At 64.5% G+C, this 13,414-nt stretch overlaps 1 protein-coding gene across 1 annotated transcript; it reads right to left on the bottom strand.

The window, feature by feature from the left end:
• Positions 1–169: 169 nt before the first annotated feature.
• Positions 170–13,033, bottom strand: UNC13D (unc-13 homolog D; the record flags this gene model as incomplete). Its single annotated transcript, XM_080826685.1, has 31 exons — positions 170–1,055; positions 1,772–1,968; positions 2,440–2,563; positions 2,810–2,930; positions 3,019–3,102; positions 3,500–3,571; positions 3,659–3,764; positions 5,097–5,176; positions 6,091–6,159; positions 6,325–6,531; positions 6,629–6,727; positions 6,921–7,064; positions 7,394–7,514; positions 7,615–7,748; positions 7,827–7,878; positions 7,983–8,080; positions 8,171–8,227; positions 8,312–8,402; positions 8,518–8,642; positions 8,744–8,861; positions 9,624–9,727; positions 9,812–9,904; positions 10,007–10,111; positions 10,205–10,274; positions 10,460–10,528; positions 10,666–10,710; positions 11,035–11,215; positions 11,452–11,518; positions 11,605–11,664; positions 11,766–11,873; positions 12,917–13,033. 31 exons carry the CDS (start codon positions 13,031–13,033, stop codon positions 934–936), a joined length of 3,240 nt encoding a protein of 1,079 aa, XP_080682811.1. The 3' UTR covers positions 170–933.
• Positions 13,034–13,414: the final 381 nt, after the last annotated feature.

Raw genomic sequence — 13,414 nt, forward strand, 5'->3', positions numbered from 1 at the left:
ACATGGGGGAGTGAGGGGTGGGCCAGGCCCCAGGTCAGGGGCAGCTCAAGGTCTCCCGACAGCTGAGGAGGGGGTGTGCATGGCCTGACTATAATCTTCTGGGCCCCGATGCAGGCCAACGGTATAGTTCCTTAGAGGACAATGGATTGCTTTTTCTTCTTTTATTTTTGCTAAGAAAGTCCCTAAGTGGCAGATACTGTCCCAGGGAGGAGGTGTCCTCAGCAGACACGGCTGGCCAAGCCGTCTTTTCTGCTTCTGCTGCTCCTCGCCAACCCCACTGCCTGCCAGCCTTCACCTCTGAGAGCCAGAAGGTCCTTGGCTCTAGGCTCCCCGGCCTGGACACTGGCAGCCACCTCAGGAGAGGACCCAGGCTCCCCTCATTACAGCCGCCGCCCTACCCACCAGGGCAGCTGTAGCCTCGTCTCTGGCAGGGTCCCCTCCCGTCCCCAGGAGGCTTTGTGCCGTAGCCCTAGCCCCAGTGAACCAAGGTAGGGTGCTAAAGAATAGGCCCAAGGGAGCCTAACCTCCACCCCGGTGACTGGAACGGGCCTGCCAGAAACAGATGGCTGAGCCGGCTCTGCCAGAGCCCAGAGCAGCGTCTCCCCCAGGAGCCACAGACCGCTGCCCCGCCCCCTGGCGCTGAGATCTGGTAGAGAAGGCGGAGGCCACGGCTGAAGGCGGCCTCAGGGCAGGAAGGAGGGAATATAAATACTAACAGGGTCCTGGCACCAGCACCACGGGCCCCTGCTCTGGCAGAAGGACCAGAGGGGATCTTCACGCTGGGCCTTCCACACGCTGGGGTTCCCCAGACTAGCAGGGCCCTTCTGGAGCATTCGGCCAGGCTGGGGGGCTGGCACTGTGGTGGGGAGAACCCAGACCTTTCAGGAAAGCCCGCCCCTACTGGGCACCCAGCCCCATCCCTAACCTCCACGGCTACTGCCCTGGCCTTGGGGCGTGCTGGGAGGCCTGCTTGGCCCGCTGCCGCCGCAGCCTCACAAACACCTGGGCCTCCCGATCACCCTTCCGGCTCTCCAGCAGCTGCAGGATGGGGTCCCCTGTGGAGAGAGGCATTTGGGCGTCAGACTGCGGCAGGGGGAGGCAGTGCCTGGGCAGTGGCAGGGGACACAGCACGGACCCATTCTCCAGCCATCCTGGAAACCAGTGATGGACACACACCAGCCAAGCTCACAGGACAGCCTGACGGATAAGGCGAGACGCGTGACGGCGCTGGCACCGACACTCTAACCTGACGTGCGCTGGAAGAGGCCAAGTGAGGTGCGCCTCGGGGTCCAACTGTTAGAACCGCAGGCTAGCTAGTTAACCTCTCTGTGCCTCAGTTTACCCATCTGTAAAATAGCGGTACTAGCAGCTGACACCTGAGGCGGCTGCAGCATCGTGCTCACAGATGGCCCGTAGTAAGCACTCAGACGTGTCCCCTGTTCTTACTGTCCAGCCTGGAGAATGCCTGGCCTGTGCGCCCCCGTCGGAGACCCAGCCTCTCTCCCCAGGTAGACTTTCCGGTGACCTCCCCCCACACTGCACAGTCACACAGCACTTGGCCTCCCAGATTTCACTGCTCTCCCGATCAGACCGAGAGATCCACTCAGCAACACGAGACACCACGCTGACTCCACTGGCTTCCACATCCAAGGAGGGGTTCCTCTGACCCCAACTTCATTCGCTTCCCTTGGGGCCACTGCCTGACCTTCATGGGCTGCCCCTCCCCTGCACCCGAAGCCCCCACAGCCTCTGCCCTGGGGCTCAGGCCTACCGTTGAGTGCAGGGTAGGTGAGGGGCAGGCGGGTCTGAGGCACCTCGCCAGGCTCCTCAGTCCCGGTCAGGCCTGGCACCGAATGCAGTGGCAGAAAGGCCTCCCCTTCCAAGTCATCAGCCCCCAGCGTGTCATGGTCCAGCACTGTTAGCAGGAGGCAAGCTCCGTCCTTCAGGCATGGTTCAGCAGGCACCAGGCTGAGTGGGGGAGAGCGTCGGGCTCAGCGGCCTGGCCCCCTACATGGTCACTGGCACCCACCCCCACACACCGCTCATCACTGGTTCTTGAGGACAGGCCAGGGCTGAGAGCAGACAGGTGGGGATTAGGATGGCAAAGGCGTTCCTCAGCCTGGCGTGTGCCCTGACGGACGCCTCCTCTGCGGGCTGGGACTTTAAACCAGGGGCCTGTGTTCCCCAGACCCTCCTGTCTTGGGGAACAGAGCACCTCAGGAGCAGGACCACTTCCTGGAAGCGAGTCTCTAAGTCCAACAGGTGGGGGGCCTCCTCCCCTGCAGTCCCACTCCTCCTCGCAGGGTCCCAGCAAACCCCTGTTCCGTTGCCCCTCCCTGGGACCCAAATGCGTTCCTTTCAGAACTGGCCTCAGGTGGCAGGAGCAGGGCGGAGGGAAGTCCAGGGCTGGGGAAGGTGGCAAGCAGGGAACCCACTCACAATTCAAAGGTCTCATCAAACAGGGGGTGAAGGTCCTTCTTGTGCTTTTGGGTCTCCCGGGGGGCCAGCTCAGGGAACTCGTGCCTGGGCTCCAAGGTCAGCTGGACAAAGGGGTCGCTGGAGCCTGGCAAGTGGGGAGGTCACCTGGGGAGGTGACGTTGCCAAGGATATCCCAGCTCCCCGCCTCCAGTTCCCAGCTCCCGCCGCTGTGCCCTGCTCAGCAGCACTGCCCCCTCCTGGTAGCACGAAGGAAATGCACCCAGCGCTCCCTCCCGGGAGAGCGGAACAGCCAGGGACGCGGGGGGACGTTGGGGGGGGGGGGGTACAGAGTGAGGCCGCGGGGAGAAGCCGGTGGGCAGCCTGCACTCACCATTGGAGTCCAGGGGCAGCAGGCTGGAGGCGCTGAGCAGTTCCACACGCAGCTTCTGTTCAGAGGCGCGGTAGGAAGCCTTGACTGTGACCGCCCCCAGCTCCTCAGAAGTGGTCTCCGCCTAGGGGTGGAGCGCGAGGGGCAGTGTGGGGCAGAGGGGAGGCGGGGCTGCAGGTGCGCCGGGGCGGTGCGGAGGGAAAGAGCCTCACCTGGCGCTGGATGCGGCTGCAGAAGTACTTCCGGATGAGCTCCCGACTGGAAGCCGCCTGCAGCTCCAGGTCCCTCTGCAGAGCCTGGGAACGAGGCGCCGCTGAGAAGCCCCCTGAGCTGTCCCAGTCACCCCCGTCCGGTGCCGGCAGCGATGTGATAGCAAAGCTCCGGCTGTCGAGGAGCCTCGGCTGGGGAACGCAGCCTCGGGGTGGCCCCGGGGGACAGCCGAGGCACAGACAGGGTGGGCTTCACAGCTGTGCCCCCCACACAGTTGCACAGCCGCCCCGTCACCGAGTTTAAAGAACCTTCTGCTTGGTTGAATGCTCTGTTGCTGCTTTCAATTCTTAGTAATTTTTGGAAAAAGGGGCCCACGTTTTCTTTCTGTGCCGGGCCCTGTAAATGATGCAGCTGGTACTGGACACAGGTGAGCACAGAAAGGCAGGTTCCCCCTACCCGGCCAGCTCACCAAGAGCCCCCTACCTGGAAGTCGCCTGTGTGCAGCGCCGCGGGTGGCAGGCCACAGCCCTCTGCGTAGAAGCAGATCTCCAGATTCTAGGGGTGAGACGGCAGAGGTGACCTTACCAGGACGGTCACTTGTCCCCAGCCGGCGTTATCACTTGTTGGCCCGGCTGTTCTTACCTGCAGGGCAACCTTCAGCCTGCTGGAGGCCAGGGGGCAGCTCCGCTGGGAGGCAGCCGCCTCCGTGAGCACCGTGAGCGTGTGGGTCCAGAGCAGGGTCAGGAGACTGGCGGGGAGGGGCAGAGGGACGCCAGTCCAGCCCAGGAGCAGGGAAGAGGGGGAAGCAGAGACCCTCTTGAGAAAGGGACCCAGGCTCACCCCCAGCTCTTCCCCAGCCCACGCTCCCACTCCCACTTGCTTCTCAGGTAAGGCTGGGACCAGGGCAGCAGGCAGGAGTAGAGGGAGGGAGGGCCGGTCTCCTGATGGAAGGAGGACAAGTACAGGGGAGTGGGGGGAAGGGGGACAGATGGGGCCAGTCCCAACCAGCATGCTTCACAACCTAGCAAAGAACCTTCCTCAGGAGGGTTACCAAACCCCAACAAGAAGGTGGGGCGGGGAAGGCTGGTCCCCCAGTGACAGAATGATGATTCAATACGGGAGTGGCGAAAATGAATAGGATGTCGACCCGGATAAGCATCTACTACCCCTAGGGGAGAAAAAAGTAGCAACCAAGCCACAGTCCTGCCAACTACCTGAAATAACGGAAATCACATGTCAAAGTAGAGTCACACGGTTCAGCACAAAAAGCAAAAATGGGGTTGCGTCATTAAGAGTGGGGAAGGTCGCGTTCAAGGCAGCTAACGGACTGAGCATATTCGCGATTCGCGGACTTCCTGTGCACCCGTGTTCTAACTGCTTTTGAGACTGTAGTGAGCCAAGTCCCTGCAGTGGAGATCTAACTGTTCCGGCTGAACACTTGGCATACTGTGGCCCGAGAAATAACAACGGTGGGCTCCCTGGGCCCCCCTAGCCACCGGGAGTGGACCTCCGGGGGGAGGGGCAGCAGCCTCAGAGCCCAGTTCCTGTGGGGAGGACCCACGGTCATCGTCGGGCAGCTCAGCACCGACCACTTCCTTTGCACAGGGGCTGCGCTTGGGACCCCATGTGACTCACTTGATCCTCACTAGAGGCCAGAACTGTGACCATCGGCATGGAAAACTTGAGTAATCCGCTCAACGCACCCACCCAGCAGCAGCAGAACCAGAGTCTGAATCCAGGTGGGCCAGAGCCCACGTCCTTGACCTCTAGTCCTGCTGCCTTGGTGTGCCGGACCCCTGCTTTAAGAGAGACCCCAACGAGAAGTTCCCCTGGATCCTGGGAGAGACACCAGTTGCCTGTAATGTTAGGAGGGACAGAAAGCCCAGGGCTAAGGGAGAAAGGGCAGGCGGCTTTCTGCTCAGCCTAAAGGGAACTGGGCAGGTGTGTGAAGTAGTGAGCTCCCTGTCCCTAGGAGTGAGCATTTAAGCAGAGGCTGGTCGCATCCTCCCCTGAAAATGGCCGAGGCCAGGAAGGAGGGGCGGGGCGGGGGGGGGGCACGGAGCGGGAGGCCGCCGCACACCTGCTGAAGTTCTCCTGGACCAAGTTGGTGTTCATGTAGCAGAGCTTCACCTCCAGAAACTTCATCAGGGGCAGAATGGCCTGGGGAGGGGGGGGGGGCGGCAAGTCTGGCTGTGGCCCATGCCCATGCCCTGACTCGGAAGAGGAAACAGGGCCAGGAGCTTTCGCCTGCTTCATTCAGAATGTGTGCCCGAGCTGAGTGAGCCCTCCCCGCGGTGGGTTCCGGCTGCCCCCACCTCCTCCAGGGCCCTCCAGCGGCCCGTGCACTGTCCTGCCGCAGGGCCTGGTCATGCCCTCCCCTAGAAACCCTCCGGAATCCTTCTCTGGCTTCCTCGAGGTCCTAACTCAGCTGTCACCCTCTGAGTAAGACCTTCTCTGTCTGAAAATATCTTTAAAAAAAAAAATCTTAAAAAAAAACCCCACAAATATGAATACAAATCTTCATTTTCTCCAGTACTTAACTAACGCGTCACTGCACACACACACTCGTGTAATTCTGGGCACAGCTATGGTTCTGGCTCTTCCTCCACCTCCCCTGGCGGAATGTGAGCTCCGGGAAGGCAGGAGTTTTGTCACTTTTCCTCCCCGATCCACACCTCGTGCCTAAATCTACGCCCGTGCCAGCGCGCTTAGAGAGCTGCTGAATGACGGAGTGACCTTCTCCCAGACAACGAAGGTGGCATCACTCTCTCTGCCCCCGGACAGGTGAGCACGCCGAAGTCGGCAGGCTCGCAGAAACAGGGAACTCAGAAGGCTGCACACCCACATCAGTTTGGCTGCGAGGCTAAGCCCTCCCCGCCTGCGGTCCCCAGGCGGATTCGGGGAGAGCCCATGGAATGACCCACCCCTGCCCCCTTAGCATCCAAGGAGGAAACCGAGGCCCAGGAGGGAACATTTCCTGCCCAAGTCTGGGGGACTCATCTCCGACACCCACGGCCTTCTGCCCCTGCCACCCTAAGCCCCTTTGGCAACGGTGAGCGGGGAGGGCCACTCACATCCTCAGGCAGGACAGACGCCTTGACGCTCACGAGTTTCTGGATGTGCGTGGCAATGCCCACCTCCAGCTGGGGACACAAAACAGCAGGAGGGAGGCCGGGGCGTGAGCACGGGGGACAGGGTGAGGTCACTGGGAGCCCGAGTTTCAGTTCAGGAAGGGGTGGCAAGTCCTGCTGGGGGTGCTTCAGGCCGAGGATGGGCAGGGTGGGGTCCCCGCGAGGGGGACGGATTACCTGCTGCGCCAGGGTGCGGACGCCGGTGCGGATCTCGTGGCCCAGCCCGGCCAGCGCGCCCTGCAGCTGGGCGTGCAGCGTGTTCTGCAGCTGGCCCTGCTCCAGCACGGCCCCGACGCGCTGTTCCAGGGCCTCCCAGGCCAGCTGGGCGGGCAGCTTGCCGATCACCAGCCGCAGCTGCTCCATGTCATTCACCACCACGCACAGCTGAGGGCAGGCGCACAGGGATGTGGGCCTCCCGAGCCTGCCGGGACCGGCCGTCCCTACCCGCACCCCCGGCCCGACATCCGGCTCTGGTCCTTACCATGTTGGCTGCCTGGCCCTGGTCCTTCTGGCCTGCAGAGAGCTCACGGGCCCGGGCCTTTATAAGGCTGCAGTATACCAGAGCCAGCCGACAGGTATCCTGGGGTGGGGAGAGGACGATCAGTGCGGGGGGCATCTGGGGGGCCCCAGTGCGGGAGGCACGGAAATCTCAGTGACTTGGGGATTTAAGACTTAGCCCCTCGGAGGCTGCTAGGGCAGGAGCTTGGGAGAATCGGGGCACGTCAAACGAGGCTGTCCTAGGAAGATGGGGAAGGCACGTGAAGTCGCTGCACCTCCACAAACTTGACGGTGATCATGAAGGCCTCCTCTGGGTCGGGCCAGTCCAGCTGCCGGGCAGTGTGGCTGATCTGAGCGAAGCAGGTGGACAGGTCCACGGCAGATGTGCTGTGCTTGGTCAGTTCACCCAGGGGCACCAGCTGGGGCGGGGGGAGGGTGCAGAAAGGAGGGCTCAGGGCTGGCCAGATTCACGGCCCTCCCTCCCTCCTTCCTTCCACAGGCATTCAGAGCCTCTACTGCCACCAAGCAGGTGGGCAGGGGGCTACAAGGGGCAGGCAGGCTCCACCCAGACCCCCAGGCTGCAAAGATCGGTCTGGAAAGGAAAGCCACAGTTAAAACCAGGGGTATCAGGAGGCAGCGGGGTACACACAACTGGCCTCAAGAGCTGGTCACCAATTCTGCGCATCCTAGAGGTCCCAGCAGAGCCCCAAGCCCCACAGCCGGGCCCCGTCTCAGGCCCCGCGCCTACCTCATCCATCTGCACCGCGCGCTGCACCCGCGCCAGGGCCACGCTGTAAGTCTTCTGCAGCCAGGAGGGGACGGCGGGCTGGAACCAGCGGTGAAAGCCGTCCAGGGCCAGGACTCCAAGCCTAAGGAGAGCTGGGGCTCAGCCCGGGGAATTCCAGGGCTAGCACGGACCCTCCTTGACCTTCTCCTCTCTTTTGTGCCAACAGCCAGCTGCCCACCTACCTGTCTTCGGGGCCTGGTCGCAGCTGGTAGAGCTCCTTGAGGCTGACATAGAGCTGGAACAGACTCTCGCCCATCTCCGGGGACACGGGGCTGCCTGCCACCACCGCTGTGTGGTCCTGCACCCGCTTGGCTACCTGCAAAGGGCAGGCCGTGGGACAGGGCTCCGGAGCCAGGGTGGAGGGCAAAGCCTGGAGACCCACGGGGAGACTCACCAGCCACTGCAGCTCCACGAAAGCCATGGAGAAGAGGTCGACCTTGAGCGTGCTGCAAGGAAGGCCACAGGTGTGACCCGGGAGCACCTCCGGGGCCCTCCCGGTCCCCATTCTGAGCCCCCGCCGCGCGACCTCCCTAGCCAGCCACGTGCTCACTTCTGGAAGATCTTGTTCCACGTGTGCCGGCACTGGAGTAGGTCGCCGATGACATCCTGTACCAGGCTCAGCAGGGCTTTGCCTGCCTCCAGCAAGCCCTGGCAGGGACAGAGGGGCAGCGAGCTCAGGCCTACAAGGGCCCGAGCACCCCGCCCGCCCCCTCCTGCCCTGCCCAAACCCCCCCTCACCTGCACCATGGGCTGATGGTGCTGCTGCTTCAGGTGGAACCACTCGGTGGTGCCAGTCTGCGGGCAGAGAGGCGGTGAGCGGGGAGGCCGCCAGGCTCAGGCCCACGCCCGCCTCGTCCCCAACGTGAGCCCCGCCCGCACCCTCAGTGTCTCGGCCACCAGCCGGGGCAGAGGGGCGCTGTCGGGGTGCAGCTCTCCGAAGGCCTTCATCTTGCACATCTGTACCAGGACCCTGTGGAGACAGGCGGCTGTGCCCGGGCCCCTCCACCCACAGCAGCAGCGGGCGCCCCCCAGGGGGTCCCCTTGCTCCCGACCCCACTGAGGGAGCGGGAGGGGGAGCCGCTGACCTGAGCAGAGACTGCAGCCGGGCCGGGGAGTCGGCCACAGACAGGGGGAAGACAGAGCGGAACTTGCGGATGAGGGAGAGGCCGTAGGCCAGCAGGCTGCTGAACGAGGCGGCCAGCTCCTCCAGCTGCGGGCCGAGCATCAGGGGCTGAGCCAGGGGCCCGGGCCGCGGAGCCGGCTCCCCCAGCCCTGCCCGCCCCGCGCTCCGCGTACCCCTGCGCCGCCCACCTGTTCTCCCTTGAGCCGGCCCTGGATCCACTGGTACTCGATGCTGGTGATGGGGTGCAGGAGGCAGCTGCTCGGGAACTCCAGGCTCTGGTAGAGCCGGCTGTAGGCCAGCCACTGCCTGCGGCACACGGGAAGCCCTCAGCGGGCCAGCGGGGGGCTTGGGGGGGAACAGCGAGATGCCCCGCCCCCACCGACCTCCTGGGGAACCCCCATGAAGGTGCTTTTCAAACATGTAAATTAAACTTGCATTGCTCCCCACCTGTCCGGGGATACCGACCTGCCCGTGGTCCCACAAGCGGTCCTGTCCCCACCTCCGTCCACCCCCTATTCAAATGCCAAGTGTCCGAGGTGGCCCCGGGCTGCACCCACCTGGTGGGCCCTGGCCCCGCACACCTCACCTGCACTCGAACACCTTCCCACAACCTACGGGGGCCCAGGGGACGTGATGGGCCCTCGCCAGGGATATGGAAATGACAGCGCACCAATCTGTTGAAACCAGACGCCTGGAGCTGGGGCGCAAGGCTACCTCTGGGGCAGGGGCAGCAAATTCAAATGCCCAGAAGGGACTCAGAGAGTGTCAGGGAGTGACTCAGGCCAATGGCAGCCGTGAGGGGCTGGGGAGGCCCCGCGCTCTGCCATGGGTGACCCCTTGTGGCCCAGCAGGACGACGGCACTTGGGGTACATAGGAAGCTGGAGCTGCGACTCTGTATGGAAAATCTCCAGATTTTTAAAGTAGGCAGTGGACTCAAAACCTGACACACATGGTTGCGGCCAAACAGAGATCTTGCAAGGGTTAGACTCTGGCCTGCCAGTTTGTAGGCGCACAGGCAGGGAGGGAGAGGCTGGCGCCTCCCAGGCGACCCTCCCAGGCGCACTCACGCCATGGACTGGTGGAAGTCAGAGAGGTCCTTCTGTGTCGCGTGGAGAAAGAGGATGGTGGCAGCCTGGGGACTCAGCGACCCGTCCCAGGAGGTGCTGCCTGCCTGAGGGCACGGGGTAGCAGGGTGTCAGGACCTGGCCAGCATGCCCCGCACCCCACTCCCCCTCCAGCACAGGGAGGGCAGTACCTGGTGCCGGGTGACCTCATGGGACACCAGCTGCTGGAGCAGGTGCAGGTGCACCGTGTAGCTGGGCTGGGAGCGGCTGGCTACCGGAGCTCTCTGCAACGGCGTGGCCATGAGGAGAGGACCCTGTCCTCGGGGGCAGCCTGCCCAACCCAGACGGGCCACTGGAAGATGCCCTGCTCCTGGCCCCAGACTTACCCGCTTGTGAATGAGCTGGAACTGGAGGTGGCACTGGCCACGGTCGGGGTAGGTCTCGGTGCAGGGCTCCAGAGGGTACCAGTGGTCCTCTCGGCAGCGCAGGTCCTGGGGGGCCAGACAGGTGGGAGCGGCCCAGGCCCATGCTTGGTGTGGGTCCAGAGTCCCTCCCCCAAAACCCTATTTCCTGACCCCACTCACCTGTAGCCTTACGACGACGTTCCCCAGGAAATCGTCCTGGCCTTTGTCCTTCCGCGCCTCCTTGAAGATCCTGTTCCAGGCAGGGGCCATGAGAGGGATGGGCCAAGACACTGAGGTGTCTGGCTGGGATCTGTCCCCCTCCTGCGGCCCCCGGGCCTTGACACAGCCTAGAGCCCAGCAACCGATATGCACACACAGGGAGGGCAGAGGGAGCCCACTTTCCTTCCCCCAGAAACCTCTTCCCGGGGTCTTCACCTTCGCAGCCCATGCAGATCTGTGAGCTCCCCGAGCTTCTGTCTGACGGACTCCACTGTGTCCATGTCCCTGCGGGGGCCAAGGTGTGGGCAGGAGACAGAGAGGCTGTCCCGGGAGCCCTTGACCTCTCCGGGAGAAGGTTCTGCCACCCTGAATGCCGCCCCCCCTCCTCTCCTGGACCCCTACGGGCAGGGTAGGCCCCTCACCACATGTCCAGATGGAAGCTCGAGCTGCTTATGTCCTCAAACTCCCTATGGGGAGAAAAGGACCAGGCTGAGGGCTTTGGAGGGCCGGACCCCGCCAGAGCCTGTCCTGGGAAGCTCCCAGCCCCCACTTACCCACTGTCCCCTCTGAGCCCCTCCTTGCAAACTCCTCCTCCCTCCCCTAAGGTAAGGCTTGGGCCTAGCCCCCAGATCAATCCAGAGGGGCCCAACCCTCCACACCCTCCCAGCACACTTGTCTGTCTCTGGCCTAGAGAGCAGGCCCCGCCTCCAATCAAGCCAAGTCCCCTCCCCTGAGCCAGGAAGTAATGCTGCTCTCCCTGAGGGGACAGGGGCTGGCGCAGGGCCACGCACAGGATGAAAGTCTCCTCCCAGACAGGGTTGAGGGTCTGCTCGATGACCTGGGTGCGGTGGGTCTGCTCCTCCGGGATGGTGTGCCTCACCACAGCCTTCTGCCGACGCCGGGACCCAGGGCTGCCCCCCTGAACGCTCACCCCCTGCTCAATGCCCAGCAGGCAGTAGGGGTCACTGAATCCTGGCGAGGAGGGGGAGGACAAGGCCACCTGGGTGTCGGAGGGCTCCCCGGGAGACGCCCTCATCACCCCAATCCAGGGGCAGAGTCCCTCCCCATCCCAGATTCAAAGGCCCTGGGGCCAACAGCGCCCAGGGGACTTCTGGGAGCTGGGAGTTCCAGCTGGATTCTGGGACAGACCGCTGGGGAGGAGGAGGGGCTGGGAAGGGGGCCCTCAGGGTCCCGCCCCCGCTGCTCACCACTGACATCTTTGCCCAGAATGCCCTTGGCTTGTTTCACGGTTGCCTTCAGACAAAATATTGGCTTCTAGAAGGACAGAAGTGTGAGCCTGAGTCCCAGAGGGAGCTGGGCTTCCCAAATGCTGCCCCAGGCTGGTCCTGGACCAGGGTTACCTCAAGCTTCTGGACGCGCTGGAGCATCTGCTGGTGCTCCTCGGGCTCCAGGTGGAAGGCCTGGTGGGGCAGGAGCGTGGGAGGCTGGGGGCACAGGGCAGGGGAGAGAGGACTCCTGGGTGGGGGCCGCAGGTCGGCGGGCGCAGCGGGGCCGCACTCACCTCCTGCAGGTACAACAGGAGCTCCGAGGCCTCTCGCACATGGCCGGGCTCAGGCTGCCCCAGGCGGTGCAGGACGGTGTAGAGAGCTTCCTCGTAGAGCAGGGCCCGCTGAGACACGGCAGGGTCACCTCAGGAATCCCCGGCCACCCACTGCAAGGTGAGCCCCTGCCCCCCAGCCCATCCTGGCACCAACTCAGCACGGCCAAAGCTGGGACAAGGCGCCCACAGTGCACAGGCGTGGCGGGTTAAGGCCCAGAAGTGCCCACCGCGCCCCCCCCCGCCCGCCGTGTGGCCACCTGCCTTAGCCAGTACCCAAGGACTGTGTTCCCAGCACCTCCCTGCCTCCCCAACACTCCAATTCTTACCTCCTCAGGGGAGAGGTGGTGGGATGGAGGCTCGATCTGGGGAGCAAGGTGAAAAGACAAGGTGGCCCCGAGGCTTGGACCAGGGCTCAGACAGCAGCAACGGTTCCTCCCAGAGCAGGCCAGGCCAGGCGGGGGCTGCGGGGTCCCTAGTTCCCAGCCTCCAACCCACCAGCACCGCACACCTGTTCCCACAGCGGGCCTCCTGCGAGTCCAGCCCCTGGGCCGCCCTCCTCGTCCCCTGGCCCGCCGTGGCTGAGGTCCATTGGCGCTCAGCGGCCCCGGCAGCATGAGCTCTCTGCACCCGTGGCCCCAGCCTCCCTCCCTTCCTTCCCCAGAGGAAGCAGCTCTGCTTATCGGGTGGCCACGCTCCGCACCCGAGCGGCGGAAGTGAGGCCCAGCAGTGGAGGTGGGAGACCGAGGGTCGTGCCAGGCAGGCCTGGGGACCGCTCAGCGGATCCCCAAGCCGCCCGGCCCACAGCAGGGCCACCCCCCGTCTAGTGGAGCAGGTGTCTTCGGAGCGGGAAGACCGGAGGCTAGGGTGGGCGGGTGGCCTCTCCAGAGGGAGGGGACTCAGAGAGGCTGCGACCCCAGACCCGAGGCCCAGGATGGCTCAGAGAACACACGGCAGACCCCGGCCGGCCAACCCAGAAGGGCCTGCCCAGGAGCCGCGACAGGCGGGGAAGGGGACCGCATCCTCAACCCCAGCCCGCGAGAGGACGACTCCCGCGCCCAGAGACCGCAGAGCCCCACCCTGGCCACCCGCCTCCTCCCCGAGGTCACCCCTACCTCCTGAGCGCCGTGGGCGGGCGGATCCTGCAGGTCTCTGACCCTGCGCCGCCTTATCTTGATGGCCTGGCGCACGAGGGGAGGGCGCCGCTGGAGGTGGGAGAGCAGTGTCGCCATGGTGGCCGCTGGGCCGCGGGGGGAAGATAGAGAAGCCACAGGATTATGCAAAGAGCACCGGGTGCCACCCTGCGCCAGGGAGGGGTGGGGCCGGGCAGGCCGGTGCGCGGGTTCTGGTCAGGGTTTCACCATCTCAAAGGCCTACACCTCCCTGCCTCCCGCCGGCCTGGGATCCTGGAGGAACTGTCTCTGGCCGGAGGCAGGTGGCCCCAGCGGGCGGGCCCAGCCCCACCCCACCCCGCCCTCCCACAGAGGCCCTGGTGCACGTTTTGGGGGGGGGGTGTCCAGGACTCCCCGGCAGGGGGCGTCAGGGCCTGCCCCACAGTGCGGATGTGCCCAGCCGGACCAGGGACCCAGGGGAGATGCCCTGGCTTGGGGTGG

This window comes from Martes martes, assembly GCF_963455335.1.
Source record: "Martes martes genome assembly, chromosome: 16".
In the NCBI taxonomy this organism is placed as follows: Eukaryota; Metazoa; Chordata; class Mammalia; order Carnivora; family Mustelidae; genus Martes; species Martes martes.